The sequence below is a fragment of the Cervus elaphus genome, chromosome X, assembly GCF_910594005.1.
Source record: "Cervus elaphus chromosome X, mCerEla1.1, whole genome shotgun sequence".
In the NCBI taxonomy this organism is placed as follows: domain Eukaryota; kingdom Metazoa; phylum Chordata; class Mammalia; order Artiodactyla; family Cervidae; genus Cervus; species Cervus elaphus.
Genome location: NC_057848.1, coordinates 30,479,548 through 30,501,523, shown reverse-complemented (window position 1 = coordinate 30,501,523; position 21,976 = coordinate 30,479,548). Strand labels below are relative to the sequence as shown.

Sequence of the window (21,976 nt, the reverse complement as noted above, 5' to 3'; positions counted from 1 at the left end):
AAGAAATAAAGATTAGCAAAAATAAATGAAAAATTAGTAAAAAAAAAAAATAGAGAAAATCAAGAAAACCAAAAGTTGGCTCAATGGAAAGAGCAATAGAATTCACAGTCCTTTAGCTAGACTTACCAAGGAAAAAAGGGAGACTCAAATTTCTTGTACTCTGCTTTACTTTCTTTTTTGCATCAAGCATCTTTTTCTATCCTTTTACTTTCAACTTTTTAAAAAACCAAAGTGTCTCTTATAGACAGCAAATAGTTATTTAGATCATGTTTTTTTTTAAATCCCTTCTTCCAATTATGTAGAGTGTTAATTTATATTTAATGCATTTAAGTGGAGTCTGTTGATAAGGTAGGTTCTACATCTGCCATTTTGCTATTTATTTTTGATGTCTGGTATCTTTTTGTTCCTCTATTACTCCATTTATTCCTTCATGTTAAATAAGCTTTTACAGTGTGTCATCTTAATTAACTTGTTGCTTCTTTTACTATTTTCGTTACTCTTTTAGTAATTTGCCCTGGGGATTATAATTAACTCCTTAGCTTGAACAATTTTGTTTGTATTAGTGCCAACTTAATTTTAATAATGTTCAAAAACTTCATTCTTATTTGCCTATGTTCTGTCCTTGCTCCTTTGTACTATTATTGTCATACAAATGACATATTTCTAGATTTTAAGCCTATCAACAGAGTTTTATAATTATTGCTCTATGTGGTTATCTTTTATCTTTTAAGTCAGATGGAACAACAACAACAAAAAAGCACAGGGATAAAAGCGTTTATACTGTTTTTAATGTTTACCTATGTAGTCAACTTTACTAGTGTCCTTTCTTTGGGTAAATTTGAGTTACTATTTAGTGTCCATTTATTTCAGTCTAAAAGACTCCCTATAGTTTTTCTTATAGGGCAGATCATCTTGTAGTGAACTCTGTTTATCTTGGGATGTTTTAATTTCTCCTTTAGTTTTACGTTATAGTTTTTTGCTGGACGTTGAATTTTTGGTTGGCAATCTTCTTCTTTTAGCAGATCAAATGTATCATCTCAACTGCCTTTTGGCCCCTTGTAATTTCTATTGAGAAGTCAACTATTAATCTCAGAACCCCTTGTCCATCATGAGCCTCTTCTTACTGCTTTCAAGATCTGTTCTTCATCTTCTACATTTGACAGTTTGACTACTTGTCTAAGTGTCTTTTTGGACAGACTCCACATAGGTATCTTTCGAATTCATCCTACTTGGAGTCCGTTGAAGTTCCATGATGTATGGATTAGTGTTTTTCATCAATTTGGGGAAGCTTTCGACCATTAACTCTTCAAATATTCTTTTTGTTTCTTCTTCTTCTGAGAGTCCATTATGCATGTGTTGGTAGGCTTGCTTGTCTCCCATAGGTTCCCAGGGCTCTGTTGTCTTTTTCGTCATTCTTTTTTCTTTCTGCTCGTCAAATTTAGTAAGCTTCCTCAGATGATGTAGTTGACATATCTTCAGGTTTGCTGATTCTTCTGTCAATTTACATCTCCTGTTGAGCCCTTCTAGTATATTTTTCATCTCAGTTATTATACTGCTTGAAAATTTCTATTTGATTCTTTATGATAATTTCTACCTTTATTTTTATTCTCTATTTGGTAAGATATTCTGAAACATTCTTTAGTTCTTTTATGCATGGTTTCCTTTGTTTGAATGACGTATGATAACGATTTAAAGTTTTTTTCTGAGAAGCCCAATGTGCTTCCTCAGGAGAGTTTCTATCAACTGTTTCTTTTTTCCTGTGTATGGATCATACTTTCTTGGTTTTAAGGTGGGGAGTGTTTTGTTTTGCTTTTTTTCAATGCCTTTGTCATCTCAGGCTGCTATAACAAAGTACCAAACTGGGTGACTTATAAACAACAGAGATGTATTTCTCACAGTTCTAGAGGCTGGAAATCTAGGATCAGGGTTCCAGCATGGTCTAGTTCCAATAAGAACCCTCTTATGGGTTTCAGACTGCTGAATTCTTACTGGATCCTCACCTGGTAGAGAGCAGAGAGAGGAAGCAAGCTCTCTGATGACTCTTTTTTTTTTTCTGATGACTCTTATAAGGGCATTAATCACATACATGAGGGCTCCACTCTTAGGACCTTATCTAATCCTAATTAGTACTCAAGCATCCCCACTTCCTATTACTATCATATTGAAGGGTGGGGATTCAACATATGAATTCATGGGGGCCACAAATATTCAGTCCCTTACAGTCTTATAATTTTATTGTTGAAAATTAGACATTTAAAATAATATTATGTGACAACTCTGAAAAGTCAATCAACCCCTCCCCACCCAGGGTTTGTTGGTTGCTGTTTGTTTGTTTAGTGATGTTCCTGGACCAATTCTGTCAATTTTTAATTCTTTGTCATTTAAAGTCACTGAAGTCTCTGTCCAGTTAACATAGTGAGCCACTAATGATTGGAGAGAGTTTTTCTTAAATGTCTTGAATCAAAAAGTATATAAGCCTTTATCAAGGGGCTGTGTGTGTGTGTGTGTGTGTGCACTCTTTCAGTGCTCAAGGAAGCAGTTTGCAACTCTTAGACTTCACTTCCTGCTTGTGCTAAGCCTCGAGATCAGTTAGAAGTGAGAGATTAGTGACTTCTGAGGCCCTCACTTTCCTTGGCATACACTTACACATGCACATGTATCTCATTGTGACTTTGATTTGCATTTCCCTGATGATTAGTGATGGTGAGCACCTTTTCATATACCTATACAAATGTTGACCATTTGTATATCTGCTGTGGAGAAATGTCTATTCAAATATTTGGTCCATTTTTAAATCAGGTTTTATTTTTATGCCATTGAGATGTAGGTATTTCCTATATGTTTTGGATATTAACCCCTTAACAGATATGTACTTTGCAAATACAGATGACTCTTGAACAACATAGAGGTTGGGGATGCTGATGCTCCAAGCAGTCAAAAATCCATGAATAACTTTATAATCAGCATTCTATATCCATGGTTTCACATCTATAGATTAAATCAACCACAGATCTTGTAGTACTATAGTGTATATATTTACTGCAAAAAAAAAAAACTGCATTAAGTAGACCTGTACAGTTCAAACTGGTGTTGTTCAAGAGTCTACTGTATATTCTCCCATTCTATAAGTTTCCTTTTTACTCTATTCTTTCTTTTGCTATGATAAAGCTTTTTAGTTTGATGTAGTCCCACTTCTCTATTTTTGCTTTCATTACCTGTGTTTTGGAGGTTATAGCCAATAATATTGCCAACACTAATGTCAAGAGGCTTTCTCCCTGTGTTTTCAATAAGAGTTTTAGAATTTAGATCTTATGTTTAAGTCTTTAATCTGTTTTGAATTGAGCTTTGTGAAAGGCATAAGATAAGGGTACAGTTTCACTTTTTTGCATGTGGATATACACTTTTCCCAGCACCATTTGTTGAAGAGACTATCCTTTCCTGATTATGTATTCCTGGCACCCTTGTCAAAGATCAGTTGACTATACATGTGTAGTTTATTTCTGGGCTCTCTATTCTTTTCCACTGGTTCACATATCTGTCTTTAAGCCACTACCTTATTGTTTCAGTTGCTGTAGCTTTGTAATCCATTGTGAAACCAGTAAGTGTGATCCTTATTCCCTGTGTTTCATTTTAAGTTTTGTTTGTTTGTTTGTCAGCCTCCTCTTAGCTCTAGCTGGTAATGCCACTCAAGTAGCTGCAGGGTTAAATAAGCTCCATTGATTGCTCTTGACATGATCTATGTATGAACCAAGTCAAAGACAAACCCTCAGAATGTAGCTTTTCAGTTTAATTCAGTCACTCAGTCATGTTCAACTCTTTACGACCCCATGGACTGCAGCACGCCAGGCTTCCCTGTCCATCACCAACTCCCAGAGCTTGCTCAAATTCATGTCCATCGAGTTGGTGATGCTATCCAACCATCTCATCCTCTGTCGTCCCCTTCTCCACCTGCCTTCAAACTCTCCCAGCATCAGGGTCTTTTCCAGTGAGTCAGTTCTTCACATCAGGTGGTCAAAGTACTGGAGCTTCAGCTTGAGCACCAGTCATTCCAATGAAGGACTAAAGGACTGAAGGACTGATTTCCTTTAGATTGACTGGTTTGATCTCCTTGCAATCCAAGGGACTCTCAAGAGTCTTCTCTAACACCACAGTTCAAAGGCATCAGTTCTTTGGTGCTCAGCTTTCTTTATAGTCTCTCACATCCATACATGACTACTGGAAAAACCATAGCTTTGACTAGATGAACCTTTGTTGGCAAAGTAATGTCTCTACTTTTCAATATGCTGTCTAGGTTTGTCATGGTTTTTCTTCCAAGGAGTAAGCATCTTAATTTCATGGCTGCAGTCACCATCTGCAGTGATTTTGGAGCCCAAAAAAGTAAAGTATCTCACTGTTTCCATGGTTTCCCCATCTATTTGCCATGAAGTGATGGAACCAGGTGCCATGATCTTAGTTTTTTGAATGTTGAGTTTCAAACCAGCTTTTTCACTCTCCTCTTTCACTTTCATCAAGAGGCTCCTCAGTTCCTCTTCACTTTCTGCCTTAAGGGTGGTATCATCTGCGTATCTGAGGTTATTGATATTTCTCCCGGCAATTCTGATTCCAGCTTGTGATTCATCTAGCCTGGCATTTCTCATGATGTACTCTGCATAAGAAGTTAAATAAGCAGGGTGATAATATATATCCTTGATGTACTCCTTTGCCAATTTGGAACCAGTCCATTGTTCCATGTCCAGTTCTAACTGTTGCTTCTTGACCTGCATACAGATTTCTCAGGAGGCAGGTAAGGTGGTCTGGTATTCCTCTCTTTAAGAATTTTCCACAGTTTGTTGTGATCCACACAGTCAAAGGCCTTGATGTAGTCAATAAAGCAGAAATAGAAGAAAGTCAAATAGTGACGTTTCTCTGAGGATGGAAGCTCTGGAACTGCTCTGCTTTCTTCAATTTAAGTTAGGCTGATGCTTTTCACAACTATCATAGGAGCTGCTGAAAAACTGGAGAGAGGGAAATGGGATTATGGAAAGTTAAAATGCAACAAATATTACTATGCTTATTGCAACTCAGCTGTTTTTCTTGAATACTGTTCCTCGTATTGTTATAAGCCTTTACTTAATTTCCAGACTTACCAAAAGTTTTATTTTGACAACTTTTCCTGGTGTTCTTTTTGCTTTTATGGAGCAGCAGATTTTCAGAGGTCTTTACTCCAACATTCCAGAATTACTTTCCATTTTACTTTTATCCTATTTATATTATATTTGAAAGTGAGTTTCATATTTTGAAAAAAAGCAAGTTTCTTATAGAAGGTAATTGGATCCTTTTTTTTCACTTCCTTATTGAGTTGTCTTTTACATACCATAAAACTCATTTTAAATGTACAATTGAGTGGTTCATAGTAAATTTACAGAATTGTTCAACCGTCACTACAAGTGAATTTTAGAACATTTTCATCACCTCAGAGATTGTTCTCAGTTACTGTTTTAACTCCCAGCCCAGGGAGCCACTAATCTACTGCCTATCCATATGGATTTGCCTATTCCAGACATTTCCTATAAATGGAATCACATAATATAATCATATCATATACTATATGACCTTCTTTAACTTAACACAGTGTTTTAATTATTTCTAGAACTAGTATTTTTCCCAGTACTGAGGGATTTCCCAGTTCTGAAGGACTTTGTGTACCAGCCAAGGACATCATCAACAGTCAACCAGGCAGTTAACTCCATTGTAGCCTTCACTCCCTGCCTGTGCAGAAACTCAGTATTAGACTAATGTTGTCAGTGGTGAGAGCTCAGGGATTTTTCAGGTCTTTCCTGAGCACACACAAAGCTCTGGCCACGTGGACAGCTCTGTGCATGTGCATGGCCTTTCAGATTCTTCAAAATGTGTCAGGGCCCCTAATGACATTTTATTCCCTGGGATTGCCTTCTAAGCATGTTGGTAACCTATTGTTTGTCTCAACTCCACCACCTCAGATAGCCACAGAATTCAACAAGTGCCTCCGATTGTTTTTGACAGGAGTTCTCAGGCTGTTAGCACTGAATGAACTTTGAACCAGGTCAGATAAAGAGAACATTGCTTGTGAGATTTACTAGATAGATCAAGTAATGACAGTTCTCTGGGAATGGGGCTTTGAAGGAACTCCAACTCTGTTTTCCCTCTTTAGTGGTTTTCTCTGTAACATGGGGTTGTTGGTTTTCAAGGTTACTACAGACCTGGGAACATTTCAGGCAAAGATGGGTCCGATAAAGGACAGAAATTGTATGGACCTAACAAAAGCAGAAGATATTAAGAAGAGGTGGCAAGAATACACAGAAGAACTGTACAAAAAAGATCTTCACAATGCAGATAATCACAATGGTGTGATCACTCACCTAGAGCCAGACATCCTAGAATGTGAAGTCAAGTGGGCCTTAGAAAGCATCACTACGAACAAAGCTAGTGGATGTGATGGAATTCCAGTTGAGCTGTTTCAAATCCTGAAAGGTGATGCTGTGAAAGTGCTGCACTCAATATGCCAGCAAATTTGGAAAACTCAGCAGTGGCCACAGGACTGGAAAAGGTCAGTTTTCATTCCAATCCCTAAGAAAGGCAATGCCAAAGAATGCTCAAACTACTGCACAATTCCACTCATCTCACACGCTAGTAAAGTAATGCTCAAAATTCTCCAAGCCAGGCTTCAGCAATACATGAACCGTGAACTTCCAGATGTTGAAGCTGGTTTTAGAAAAGGCAGAGGAAGCAGAGATCAAATTGCCAATATCCGCTGGATCATCGAAAAAGCAAGAGAGTTCCAGAAAATCATCTATTTCTGCTTTATTGACTACGTCAAAGCCTTCGACTGTGTGGATCACAATAAACTGTGGAAAATTCTGAAGGAGATGGGAATACCAGACCACCTGACCTACCTCTTGAGAAACCTGTATGCAGGTCAGGAAGCAACAGTTAGAACTGGACATGGAACAACAGACTGTTTCCAAATAGGAAAAGGAGTATGTCAAGGCTGTATATTGTCACCCTGCTTATTTAACTTATATGCAGAGTACATCATGAGAAATGCTGGGCTGGAAGAAGCACAAGCTGGAATCAAGATTGCTGGGAGAAATATCAATAACCTCAGATATGCAGATAACACCACCCTTATGGCAGAGAGTGAAGGGGAACTGAAAAGCCTCTTGATGAAAGTGAAAGAGGAGAGTGAAAAAGCTGGCTTAAAGCTTAACATTCAGAAAACTAAGATCATGGCATCTGGTCCCATCACCTCATGGGAAATAGATGGGGAGACAGTGGAAACAGTGGCTGACTTTATTTTTTTGGGCTCCAAAATCACTGCAGATGGTGACTGAAGCCATGAAATTAAAAGACGCTTACTGCTTGGAAGGAAAATTATGACCAACCTAGATAGCATATTAAAAAGCAGAGACATTACTTTGTGAACAGAGGTCCATCTGGTCAAGGCTATGGTTTTTCCAGTGGTCATGTATGGATGTGAGAGTTGGACTGTGGAGAAAGCTGAGTGCCGAAAAATTGATGCTTTTGAACTATGGTGTTGGAGAAGACTCTTGAGAGTCCCTTGGATTGCAAAGAGATCCAACCAGTCCATCCTAGAGATTAGTCCTGGGTGTTCATTGGACGGACTGTTGCTGAAGCTGAAACTCCAATACTTTGGCCGCCTCATGCAAAGAGTTGACTCATTGGAAAAGACCGTGATGCTGGGAGGGATTGGGGGCAGGAGGAGAAGGGGACAACAGAGGATGAGATGGCTGGATGGCATCACCGACTTGATGGGCATGAGTTTGAGTAAACTCCAGGAGTTGGTGATGGACAGGGAGGCCTGGCGTGCTGCAATTCATGGGGTCGCAAAGAGTCGGACACGACTGAGCGACTGAACTCACTGACTGACTGACAGACCTGGGGAAAAAGGATGAGGAAAAGGCAAGTTAAAATGCCATAAAACTTATCATTCTTACTGATATTCAGCTATTTTTCTTCAATAGATGTTTCCCAGATTACTACAAGCCTTTGATTAATTTTCAGAGTTCTGAAAACAAGTTGATTTTGACAGTTTCTGTCAGTGTTCTCTTTTAAGAGATTCTTAACTCTGCCATTTTCACTGACACCACCTTTTTTAACAGCATTTTCTGAAGCTTAAGTGTTTGTGATTTTGATGAAATCTAATTTTTTTTAATGACTTCTGCTTTTGATCTTGTAACTAAGATTTCTTTCTAACCCAGGGTCATAAAGATTTTCTTCATATGTGTTCTTCTAGAAGATATATAGTTTTAGCTCATACATTTAGGTCTGTGAGCCATTTTTAATTAATTTCTGAATTACACATAGGGTGTAAGGTTGTGTGTTTGTGTGTGTGTGTGTGTGTGTACATGCTCAGTTGTGTCCTACTCTTTGCGACCCCATGGACTGTAGCCCGCCAGGCTCCTCTGTGCATGGGATTTCTCAGACAAGAATACTAGAGTGGGTTGCCGTTTCTTTCTCCAGGGGATCTTCCCAACCCAGGGACCGAACCCACGTCTCCTGCATTGCAGGCAGATTCTTTACCACTGAGTCACCTGGGAAGCCTGGTGTAAGGTTAGGGTTACATTAATCTCTTTGCATATGTATGTCCAATAGTCCTGCCACTTTTCATTGAAAAGATAATCCTTTCCAAATTAAACTGTCTTGGTACTTTTTAAAGAAAATCAATTAACCATAAATTTATGGGTTTTTAAACTTTTTGTCCTTATTCCTCTACTTTCTTTACCCTGTTTACTTTTCAGCAGTTTGATTATGATTGTGCTGTGTCTGGGCATGAGTTCTTTGTTATTTCAAATTCTAAATTTCTTACCTATTCCAAATTTTGCTTTGTAGTTTTCACTGTTGTCATGTACTCTATGTAGTCTCTCTAGTTTTGTAGCTATATTCAGTGGGAGAGGCAAGGTGAAGTACGCTTACTTAATCTTACCTGGAGAGAGAATTCCTAATGGCTAATAATTTTGAGGGCTTATTTGTGCTAGTCCTTATGCTTAGCATTTTGCACATTAACTCATTTAAACCTTACAGTAGCCCTATAAGATAGTATCTATATTACAGATAATGAAATAGAACTTCTGAAAGAATGAATTTCTCAAGGTCAGTTATTAAATAACCAGGCTAGAACTTAAATCTAGGTCTGTTTTTAATATGAAAGTCTGTGCTCTTGATCATGGCATTTGTATACATGATTTTAAAAGATTTTTTGTTTTTTTTTTAAGTGTGATTTTACTGTATCTTGAGATAACACTGTGTGTATTTATGTTTAAGTAATACATATCCCATTTTCTAACCTTAAATCAGTGGGAAAACAACATATAGTCTCCCTAGAAATATACTTCTTCTGAAATCTTAAACTCCATACTGCTCCATAACCTTTCTCTTATCCTTCTGGCTCTCACAACTCTCTTAACAATCATTTTACCATTCTTTCAACCCAGTTAAAATCTCCAGCTCCTTAATCTTTTTTTCTTCTCCCAATCTGTCATCCCCTTCCTGTTGCCTCTTCCTTCCACATCTAGCTTAGACTCCATCATCCATTATTTACCCAAGTTATTGCCACTGAGTCATTTTCCTTGCTTCTTTTTTTTTTGTGCATCATACCCACCCAGCAAATCCTCAACCCTGAATCAATCCAACTGATTACTTTCTTTATTGCTGCATGATGGATTTTGAGCACTACTAAAGAAAAATAGTATAACTGTGTTGATTAGTGCCTCTACAAATTCGTCATCTCTGGTATCATCTAGAGCCTTCTTTCTTGTTTGGAAATGTCTCCTAGTCTCTGGTCAGCTCTCTGTTTCATTCCTTAAAAATGCTATTTTAGATCTTCATTACTATTTCCTATCCTACTGCTATTTCATTATTTTTAGCAGGTAGTCTTCTTTCCTATTTCAAAGGAAACAATACCATCAGTAAGAACCTTCATCTACTTTCTGCCTGACTCTGCTAATTTCTGTATCCTAGCCATCATTTTCTTCCATTTCAAATCAGTGCTGGGGACATCCTTCCTGCCAAAGGTTAATATTTATTCCTTTGTGCTAGATCCTCTCCCTCTTATCTCCCCAGGGACCTCAGTCAGCTATTCACAATATTACTTCTTTCCTTTCAAGAATTTCACATGATTTGTACCATTTGCCAGTGTCCATGGTGTACATACTCCTACTGTGAACTATCTTTTAAAAAGTGATAAAAAAAATGCCCTTCAGTTGTTTTGCTACTTGAGCAAATAATATGTTTAGATTCCCTCCCTTCACTGTATACCATAACAAGTAGCAATTGGTTTAATCAATGAAATATAAAAATTGAAGCCCAAAAAAGATAGGGTTAAAGTACATATGTTAATATTTTTAATATCCAAATGGGAAAATATTTTTTCAGTATTTAATGAAAAATTTTAAACCCACAGAAAGGTTGAAAGAATTTTATCACAAACACCCAGTGATGGCTGGCTAGATTATATCATTAATATTTTACTGATTTATCACATGTCTATCCCTCTATCCATCTATTAAACCATCTTTTTTTTTAAACCATCTTACTTTATTGATTTATTTAAATGGATCACCAGTGTAAACACATGTACCCCTAAATATGTCAATATATATATTGTTAGCTAAAAATATATTTTCTTTTGATGTAAAATTTCCATGCAATGAAATGCACAAAACTTAAGTATTCATTTGCTGACTTTTGACTTGTATATACATCTTTGTAGTGATGTGTTGGCAAATATTTAGCAGCCAGCTCTCCAGAAAAAAAGATTCTTATCTGTATCATTTGCCAGTTCATGATATACATATTCCTACAATGGCCAGTTTCAAGGTACCGATGTGTTATCACACAATTATTGGACCGACCGTGTTCAACATACCTCCATCTGTGTGACCTAACACATAAAAGGTTACCATCGGAACACCCCTCGCCGGGGCCGGGGCCTGGGTGCCGAGGGACCTGGGCGGCATCACTGCCCCCCAAATGGCCGCGGCGGCGGACCCGGCTCCCACGCTGCGGCCCTAGGCGGCCTCTTGCCATGGCCAAGTGGCTGAACAAGTACTTCAGCTTGGGCAACAGCAAGACCAAGAGTCCCCCGCAACCACCGCGGCCCGACTACCACGAGCAGCGGCGCCAAGGCGAGCGGCCCTCGCAGCCCCCCCAGGCCATGCCGCAGGCCCCCGCGGCTGCCTCCGCGTCCTTCGGTACAGCCGCCGCCTCCTGCTTCTCGGCCTCGTCGGGATCGCTGCCCAACGACAGCGGCAGCACGAGCGACCTCATCCGCGCCTACCGCGCACAGAAGGAGCGCGACTTTGAGGACCCCTACAACGGGCCCAGCTCGTCGCTGCGCAAATTGCGGGCCATGTGCCGCCTGGACTACTGCGGCGGCGGGGAGCCGGGTGGGAGCCAGCGCGCCTTTTCCGCCTTATCCGCGTCGGGCGCCGCGGGCTGCTGCTGTGCCTCCTCCGGCGAGGGCACCGCCGCGTCCTCGTCCTCTGGCTCCCCGCATCTCTACCGCAGCAGCAGCAGCGAGCGGCGGCCTGCCACCCCGGCCGAAGTGCGCTACATCTCCCCGAAGCATCGCCTCATTAAGGTGGAGAGTGCCGCAGGCTGTGCCGGGGACCCCCCAGGGGCCACCTGCTCCGGCGGCCGTACCTGGAGCCCGATGGCCTGCGGCGGCAAGAAACTACTCAACAAGTGTGGCGCCTCGGCCACGGAGGAGAGCGGTGCCGGCAAGAAGGACAAGGTGACCATCGCTGATGACTACTCGGATCCCTTTGATGCCAAGAATGATCTCAAAAGCAAAGCAGGAAAGGGAGAGAGCGCAGGCTACATGGAGCCCTATGAGGCCCAGAGGATCCTGACTGAGTTCCAGAAGCAGGAAAGCGTCCGGTCGAAGCACAAAGGCATCCAGTTGTACGACACCCCTTATGAACCCAAGGGCCAAAGCGTGGACTCGGACGCAGAGAGCACGGTCAGCCCCCAGCTCCGGGAGAGCAAGCTGCCCCAGGATGACGACAGGCCCGCCGACGAGTACGATCAGCCATGGGAGTGGAACCGGGTCACTATCCCAGCTCTGGCAGCCCAGTTTAATGGCAGTGAGAGGCGGCAGTCATCCCCCTCGCCTTCCCGGGACTGGCAGCACCAGCTTCGAGCTCCCAGAGGTGGCTTCAAGCCCATCAAACATGGGGGCCCTGAGTTCTGTGGGATCCTGGGAGAGAGAGTGGATCCTGCTGTGCCACTGGAGAAGCAAATACGGTATCACGGAGCCATCAGCAGGGCGACGCTGAGAACCTGCTGCGCCTCTGTAAGGAGTGCAGCTACCTTGTCCGGAACAGCCAGGCCAGCAGACACGACTACTCCCTCTCCCTGAAGAGCAACCAGGGCTTCATGCAGATGAAACTGGCCAAAACCAAAGAGAAATACGTCCTGGGTCAGAACAGCCCCCCGTTCGACAGTGTCCCAGAGGTCATCCACTACTACACCACCAGGAAGCTGCCCATCAAAGGCGCCGAGCACCTGTCCCTCCTCTACCCCGTGGCAGTGCGGACCCTGTGGGCCCCGCCCCGCCCCGCCGGGCCCGGACGGGGAGGAGCCGGCGGCCCCGCCGCCGCTGCCAGCGTGTCCAGTTCATGTCGTTTGTATGGTACTAGCACACCACTGCATGTCTTAGAATGCTGTCGCCCCTCGCAGGGGGCTGGAGAAGGCCTGGATAGAGACTGATGGACAGCCAGTGCGCCGCCCCAGCCCCCACCCCCACCCCCCTCCTTGAGTTTCTGTGAATTAAAATATTTGCAAATCCAAAAAAAAAAAGGTTACCATCACTCCCAGAAAGTTTCATCATACTTCTTCTCAGTAACTCTTACCCCACTCTCCCAGAGGCATTTTGATTTTTTTCCATTATAGGTTAGTTTTGCCTCTTACAGAACTTCAGATAACTGTAACCATACACTTATATTCTTTGTGTAAGATTCTTTTAACTTAACACAATGTTATAATGTATAATGTTTTTGAGATTCATTGATACTGTGTGTATCAATAATTTTGCCTTCTCACTATAAAACAAAATTTCTTGGAAGAGTTTTCTAAAATCACTGTTAGTTTTCTAATGCTGCCATAACAAATATAGTGGCTTAGAACAACAGAAATTTATCCTCTCATGGTGGCTAGAAGTCTGAAATCAAGGTGTTGACAAGGCTAGGCTCTTTCCTAAGGTTCTAGAAGAGGATCCTTCATCTCTTCTAGCTTCTGGTGATTGCCAGCATTCCTTGGTGTTGCAAAAGCATCATTGTAGTCTCTGCCTCTGTTATAATGTGACAGTCTCCTTGTGTGTCTGTGTTTCTGTGTCTGCACATGCTTAGTGCTCAGTCACATCTGACTCTTTGTGACTCCATGGACTGTAGCCTGTCAGACTCCTCTGTCCATGGCATTTCCCAAGCAAAGAATACTGGAGTGGGTTGCAATTTACTCCTCTAGGGGATCTTCCCAACCCAGGGATCAAACCCGAGTCTCCTGCTTGGCAGATGAATTCTTTACCTCTGTGAACCACCTGGGAAGCCATGTCTTCACACAGCATTCTTATTAAGGACACTTGTCTTTGGATTTAGGTTCCATCCTAATCCAGTATGACCTTATGTTAACTAAATACATCCATCAACCCCCTATTTCTGAATAAAGTCACATATTGAGGAGCTGAATGGACATGAATTTTGAGGGTTCACTATTCAACCCAGTATAATCAGCCCTCTGGCCTCCTCCATGAATTCATATTTGTCTTACATGCAAATACATTCACCTCATAACAACATCCCCTAAAGTCTTAACCCATTTCAGCATCAAATCTAAGTCCTAAATATTAACTCAAAAAGTCAGAAATCGCGTTATCTAATTCATCTAAATCAGGTGATGGTGGACTCTGAGTATGTTCCATGGCAAAGTTCCCTTCTGTCCAGAGACCTATGAAACTAGGCAATGGTGAGACAGGCATAGGATAAGCATTCCCATTCTGAAAGGGCAGAAAGGGAAGAATGAAGGGGTTACTGTTCTAAAGCAAGTTAGCAGCCCAGCAGGGCAAATTCCATTAGATTTCAAGGCCTAAGAGTAATGTTTTGGGTTCAGTGCTCTGTCCTGTGGTCGCCAGGGGTAGCCTTGCTCTCTGGGTACTCTGGGACAGCTCCATCATCTTAGCCTACCAGGGCAGCTGCAGCCCCACCCTCTCTGGCTTTTGTGGCTTCATTTTACCTCCCTTCATTTTAGCTTGTCTCTGTCACTTTTACATCAGGCTGGCACTGTTTCTGCTGGCATAAAATCCTTATAAACCTTCTTGGTTTCTTATGTATGTCAAGAGAGCCACACCATTAGATATGAGGATTCTTGACAGATCCTTTCTGGATAATCCCTTGTCTGTTCCTGGCTTCTGATGATAAGGTTGACTAGATCCATGAGTCACATACATAATCTCTTCAGTGAAACTTTGTCTAAAGTTTGTCTAGCCACATACCATTGTCCCTTTTTCTAGGGCTATCTAGATTGGCTCAGAATTCTCCAGATCAAGTTCTGAATTTCTTTTTAAACAGATACTTACTCAATTTAACTCACTCCTCTCTCATTTTATAAGTATCAGTGAGAAACCAGGCTACATCTTTCGCACTTTGCTTGGAAATCTCTTCAGCTAAATATAGAAGAGATACCCCACGTCCAAGGTGAGAGAAACCCAAGTAAGACGGTAGGCTTTGAGAGAGGGCATCAGAGGGCAGACAGACTGAAACCACGATCACAGACAACTAGCCAATCTGATCACATGGACCACAGCCTTGTCTAACTCAATGAAACTAAGCCATGTCGAGTGGGGCCACCCAAGACAGAGGGGGCATGGTGGGGAGGTCTGACAGAATGTGGTCCACTGGAGAAGGGAATGGCAAACCACTTCAGTATTCTTGCCTTGAGAACTCCATGAACAGTATGAAAAGGCAGAAAAATAGGACACTGAAAGAGGAACTCCCCAGGTCGGTAGGTGCCCAATGTGCTACTGGAGATCAGTGGAGAAATAACTCCAGAAAGAATGAAGGGATGGAGCCAAAGCAAAACAACACCCAGTTGTGGATGGGACTGGTGATAGAAGCAAGGTTTGATGCTGTCAAGAGCAATATTGCATAGGAACCTGGAATGTTAGGTCCATGAATCAAGGCAAATTGGAAGTGGTCAAAAGGAGATGGCAAGAGTGAACGTTGACATTCTAGGAATGAGCAAACTAAGATGGCCTGAAATGGGTGAATTTAACTCAGATGACCATTATATCTACTACTGTGGGCAGGAATCCCTTAGAAGAAATGGAGTGGCCATCATAGTCAACAAAAGAGTCGGAAGTGCAGTACTTGGATGCAGTCTCAAAAACTACAGAATGATCTCTATTCATTTCCAAGGCAAACCATTCAATATCATGTAATCCAAGTCTGTGCCCCGACCAGCAATGCTGAAGAAGCTGAAGTTGAATGGTTCTATGAAGACTTACAAGACCTTCTAGAACTAACACCCAAAAAAGATGTCTTTTTCATTATAGGGGACTGGAATGCAAAAGTAGGAAGTCAAGAAACACCTGGAGTAACAGGCAAATTTGGCCTTGGAGTACAGAATGAAGCAGGGCAAAGGTTAATAGAGTTTTGCCAAGAGAATGCACTGGTCATAGCAAACACCCTCTTCCAACAACACAAGAGAAGACTCTACACATGGACATCACCAGATGGTCAATACCGAAATCAGATTGATTATATTCTTTGCAGCCAAAGATGGAGAAGCTCTATATAGTCAGCAAAAACAAGACCAGGAGCTGACTGTGGCACAGATCATGAACTCCTTATTGCCAAATTCAGACTTAAGTTGAAGAAAGTGGGGAAAACCACTAGACCATTCAGGTATGACCTAAATCAAATCCCTTATGACTATACAGTGGAAGTGAGAAATAGATTTGGGACTAGATCTGATAGACAGAGTGCCTGATGGACTATGGACGGAGGTTCATGACATTGTACAGGAGACAGGAATCAAGACCATCCCCAAGAAAAAGGAATGCAGAAAAGCAAAATGCCTGTCTGAGGAGTCCTTACAAATAGCTGTGAAAAGAAGAGAAGCAAAAAGCCAAGGGGAAAAGGAAAGATATACCCATTTGAATGCAGTGTTCCAAAGAATAACAAGGAGAGATAAGAAAGCCTTCCTCAGTGATCAATGCAAGGAAATAGAGGGAAACAATAGAATGGGAAAGACTAGAGATCTCTTCAAGAAAATAAAAGATACCAAGGGAACATTTCGTGCAAATATAGGCTCAATAAAGGACAGAAATGTTATGGACCTAACAGAAGCAGAATATATTAAGAAGAGGTGGCAAGAATACACAGAAGAACTATACTAAAGAAATCTTCACGATCCACATAATCACGATGGTGTGATCACTCACCTAGAGCCAGACATCCTGGAATGTGAAGTCAAGTGGGCCTTAGAAAGCATTACTACGAACAAAACTAGTGGAGGTGATGGAATTCCAATTGAGCTATTTCAAATCCTGAAAGATGATGCTGTGAACGTGCTGCATGCAATATGCCAGCAAATTTGGAAAACTCAGCAGTGGCCACAGGACTGGAAAAGGTCAGTTTTCATTCCAATCCCAAAGAAAGGCAATGCCAAAGAATGCTCAAACTACCACACAGTTGCACTCATCACACATGCTACTAATGTAATGCTCAAAATTCTCCAAGCCAGGCAATATGTAAACCATGAACTTCCAGATGTTCAAGCTGGTTTTAGAAAAGGCAGAGGAAGCAGAGATCAAATTGCCAACATCTGCTGGATCATCGAAGAAGCAAGAGAGTTCCAGAAAATCATCTATTTCTGCTTTATTGACTATGCCAAAGCCTTTGACTCTGTGGATCACAATAAACTGGAAAATTCTGAAAGAGATGGGAATACCAGACCACCTGACCTACCTCTTGAGAAACCTGTATGCAGGTCAGGAAGCAACAGTTAGAACTGGACATGGAACAACAGACTATTTCCAAATAGGAAAAGGAGTATGTCAAGGCTGTATATTGTCACCCTGCTTATTGAACTTACATGCAGAGTACATCATGAGAAATGCATGGCTTGAGGAAGCACAAGGTGGAATCAAGATTGCCGGGAGAAATATCAATAACCTCAGATATGCAGATGACAGCACCCTTATGGAAGAAAGTGAAGAAGAACTAAAGAGCCTCTTAGTGAAAGAGGAGAGTGAAAAAGTTGGCTTTAAGCTCAATATTCAGAAAACTAAGATCATGGCATCCGGTTCCATCGCTTCATGGCAAATAGATAGGGAAACACTGGCTGACTTTATTTTTTGGGGCTCCAAAATCACTGCAGATGGTGATTGCAGCCATGAAATTAAAGGACGCTTACTCCTTGGAAGGAAAGTTATGACCAACCTAGGCAGCATATTAAAAAGCAGAGACATTTCTTTGTCCACAAAGGTCCGTCTAGTCAAGGCTATGGTTTTTTCCAGTAGTCATGAATGGATGTGAGAGTTGGTCAATAAAGAAAGCTGAGCGTCGAAGAATTGATGCTTTTGAACTGTGGTGTTGGAGAATACTCTTGAGAGTCCCTTGGACTGCAAGGCGATCCAACCAGTCCATCCTAAAGGAGATCAGTTCTGGGTGTTCATTGGAAGGACTGATGTTGAATCTGAAACTCCAACACTTTGGCCACCTGATGGGAAGAACTGACTCATGTGAAAAGACCCTGATGCTGGGAAAGATTGAGGGCAGGAGGAGGAGGGGTCAACAGAAGATGAGATGGTTGGATGGCATCACCGACTCAATGGACATGGGTTTGGGTGGACTCCAGGAGTTGGTGATGGACAGGGAGGCCTGGCGTGCTGCAGTTCATGGGGTTGCAAAGAGTCGGACACGACTGAGCGACTGAACTGAACTGAACTGAAACATGCAATTTCACATTTATGTTAATCTTTCTACCCAGCAGGAGAACTCAATTCAGCCCAGTTTCTGCCACTTGATAACAAAGATCACCTTTCTTTCAGTGTTCAATAGCATGCTCATCATTTCCTTCTAAGGCTTCACCAGCAGTACTTTTAATGTTCATATCTCTACCAAAATTTTTTCATGATGATATAGGTGTTCTCTAAGATGATAGAAGTTGATAGAAGTTTTCTTTACTGTCCTCTTTACTTCCTTCTGAGCACTCACCAGAACTGTTATTAGCATTCATATTTCTACCAATGGTCCCTTCAAGGTAACCGATCTTTTACTATCAAGCACCTTTAAAATTCTTCCAACATCTACCCATTACCCAACTCCAAAATCACTTCTACAGTTTTAGGTGTTAGTTTCCCAGGACTGCTTTAACAAAATACCACAAACTGGATGGCTTAAAACAACAGAAATTTATTCTTTCACAGTTCTGGAGGCTAGTTCAAATCAAAGTTGGCAAGGTTGGTTTCTTCTGGAGGCTGTGAGAATGAATCTGCTCAACACTTCTCTCCTAGCTTCTAGTGGTTGCTGACAATCCTTGGCTTCTAGATATTTCACTAGTCTCTGCTCCTATCATCATATGATATTCTCCTTGTGTGTCTGTGTCTTCACATGGTCTTCTTAAAGGACATAAGTCATTGAATTTAGGGCCCACTCTAATCCACTATGACCTCATCTTACCTAATTATATATGCAAATACCCTATTTCCAAATAAGATTACATTCTGAGGTTCTGGACATGTGGATGTTTCCATTTGTGGTGGTGTAAGTATCCGTGCTGCTACTGTGATCATTCTTGTACATGTATCCTGGGACACATGTGCAGGAGTTTCTGGGGGTCTAACAGTGGAGTTAAGGCATGAAGAGTTTACACATCTTCAGCTTTAATAGATGTTAACTCTTTTATGAAGGAATTGTCCCAAGTTAAAATTCCACCGATCATGTGTGAAGGTTCAGGTTACTCCATATCTTTGTCCATGCTAGGTATTGTCAGACTCTAATCTAATAGGTATTTGCTTGTATTTTATTGTATTCTTTTTCCCCTTTCTGAACACTTAGCATTCATTTATATTACCTTTTATTTTCTTAATCTTTAATAAAGTGTTATTTCCATGCTTTCTATTTTTAAAATTTTAAATGTGGAAAAAGATCGAAAGAATAGTACATCTATACCCCTCACCTACATTTAACAGCTGTTGGCATTTTGCCACATTTGCTTTATGTCTGTGGCTTGTTTATTGCTTAACTATTTGAAAATAGGAGACATTAAGTTTTACTCCTAAATACTTCATTGTGTATCTCCTAAGAACACATCCTCCTGTATTATCACAGTATTATGGTCACTCTTAAGATATTTAACACTGTTAAAATAATATTATCTAAAAGGTTATAATTAGATTTCTCAATTTTAAATCCAGGATGCAATCAGGGATCACATATTGCATTTAGTTTGCTTAAGGACAGTTTCCCTGACTGTGTGTGTATGTGTATGTGCATGCAAGTGACTTTCTGTCTGTGTGTCTGGTTTTCAGGACATTGATATTTTTCAGGAATCTAGGTCTATGTTGTTTGTTTCAATGTGATTTTAATTTTATTTTCTTGATATCTAATGATGTCAGAAACCTTCTCAGACATTTATTGACCATTCAGATGGCCTCCTTTGTGAAATGGCTCTTTAGTTCTTTTGCCCATTTAGGAAATGTAGAAATGTCTTTTTCCTGCATGAATATGTTTCCATCTGTTTGTATCTGTGTCCAGATACAGTCTCTTTTCTTTTTTAAAAATCTTTTAAAATTTTATATTGGAGTATAGCTGATTAACTATGTTGTGATAGTTTCAGGTGGACAGCAAAGAGACTCAGCCATACAAATACATGGATCCATTCTCCCCCAAATTCCCATCCCATCCAGACTGCCACATAACATTGAGCAGAGTTCCCTGTGCTATACCTTGTTAGTTATTCATTTTAAATATAGCTATGTGTATAACTAGTGAGGATCTACTGTGCAGCACAGGGAACTCTGCTCAATGTTATATGGCCAACTGGATAGGAAGGGAGTTTAGGGGAGAATGGTACATGTGGTATGACTGAGTCTCTTTGCTGTCCACCTGTAACTTTCACAACATAGTTAATTGGCTATACTCCAATACAAAATAAAAAGTTTAAAAATAAGTAAGTAAAGTGATGTGTACATGTTGATCCCAAACTCACTAAATATTCAGATGCAGTCTTGTTTCAGACGTCACTAAGCATGTATCACAACAATAGTTCAACCCCAAAGCCCTAGGATACATATAGCAGATCTCAGTGATTACTACTTACTTCCAGTACTGCTATAGAGAAGAGGATGCTAGAAAAGTGTTGTGATTATATGTCATGAATAGTCCATCTCCAAATTTCATCTCTAATCTTATATGCGCTTCTTATAAATTTGTACAAGTTCTTTATCATTTTGGATACTTACTCTTTGTCAACTTATATGTGTTGAAATGATCTATTCCCATTCTTTGGCTTTTCATTTCACTGCCTTTATGGTATCTTTTGATGAATCAAAAGTTCTTCATTTTTATGTAATAAAATTTATTAATTTTTCATTTCTCCTTAGTGCTTTTGTGTTTTGATTAATAAATCCTTCCCTACATAAACTCAGGAAGATACTGTCCTTTATTCTAAAAGCTTTATGATATTTTCCTTTCACATTTAAGTCATTAAATTGATTGATTTATATGTATAATATGAAATAAGGATTCCAGTTTCTTTTTTTTTTTCATATAGATAACCCTCTATCCCAACACCATATATTGAAAATATTGTCCCTGCACTGTTATAGTATTTCTAGCTCTGTCATATATCAGGTATTCATATATGCATGGGTGTTCTGGGTTCCTTTGATCTTTTTAACTATTACAGAATCAGTATCATAAGTTTAGCTTTTTTATGTCTTGATACCTTGTACAGCAGAAGGACAATTTCTTCCACCTTGTTCTTCTTCAGAAGAGTTTTATCTACTTTTGGCACTTTGCTTTTCCATGGAAATGTTAGAATCAGCTCATCAAGTTACACACACACACACGCACGCACGCACACATGCACACATTCACACACAAACATATACTCTCTCTGATGTGATTTTGATTGAGTTTCCATCAAAGAAGTCAGTTAAGGGCAATTGACATATTGATAATATGTATCTTCAAATCTTGGAATGTAAATATATCTTTTCATTCATTTAATTGTTCTTTAATTTTTCAGTATATTTTCTTTATTCTGTTTCTTGTAACATTTTATGAAACTGATTCATTTTTTCTTAATTTTTTTAAGCAGCTTTTGTTGTTTAGTCGTTAAATTGTGTTCTTAACTCTTTGGGACCCCATGGGCTGCAGCACGCCAGGCTTCCCTGTCCTTCACTATTTCCTGGAGTTTACTCAAACTCATGTCCATTGATTCTATGATGTCATCCAATCATCTCATCCTCTGCCTCCCTCTTCTTTTGCCTTCAATCTTTCCCAGCAAAAGAGTCTTTGCCAAAGAGTCTCCTCTGTTTATCAGGTGGCCAAAGTATTGGAGGTTCAGCTTTAGCATCGGTCCTTCCAATGAGTATTCAGGGTTGGTTTCCTTTAGGATTGACTGGTTTGACCTCTTTGCAGTCCAAGGGACTCTCAAGAGGCTTCTCCAGCACCACAGTTCGAAAGCATCAATTCTTCAGTGCTCAGTCTTCTTTATGGTCCAACTCTCACATTTCTACATGACTATTGGAAAAACCATAGCTTTGACTAGACAGACCTTTGTCAGCAAAGTGATGTCTCTGCTTTTTAATATGATGTCTAGGTTTGTCATAACTTTCCTTCGAAGGAAGCTTTTTTCAATTCATGACTTCAGTCACCATCCTCAGTGATTTTGGAACCCAGGAAAATAAAATCTGTCACTGTTTCTACTTTTT

General features: G+C 40.5%; 2 protein-coding genes across 6 annotated transcripts in view; both read left to right on the top strand.

Annotated features, from left to right (window-relative positions):
* RBM41 (RNA binding motif protein 41) overlaps positions 1–21,976 on the top strand; it is a 74,593-nt gene that overhangs the window by 10,382 nt on the left and 42,235 nt on the right. The gene's annotated exons all lie outside the window — the stretch shown is intronic.
* On the top strand, positions 8,471–13,474 carry LOC122689336 (SH2 domain-containing adapter protein B-like). The gene is given in 2 exon segments (XM_043895684.1): positions 8,471–12,299; positions 12,302–13,474. Coding segments are annotated over 2 exon segments (1,926 nt in total). The 5' UTR covers positions 8,471–10,819; the 3' UTR covers positions 12,748–13,474.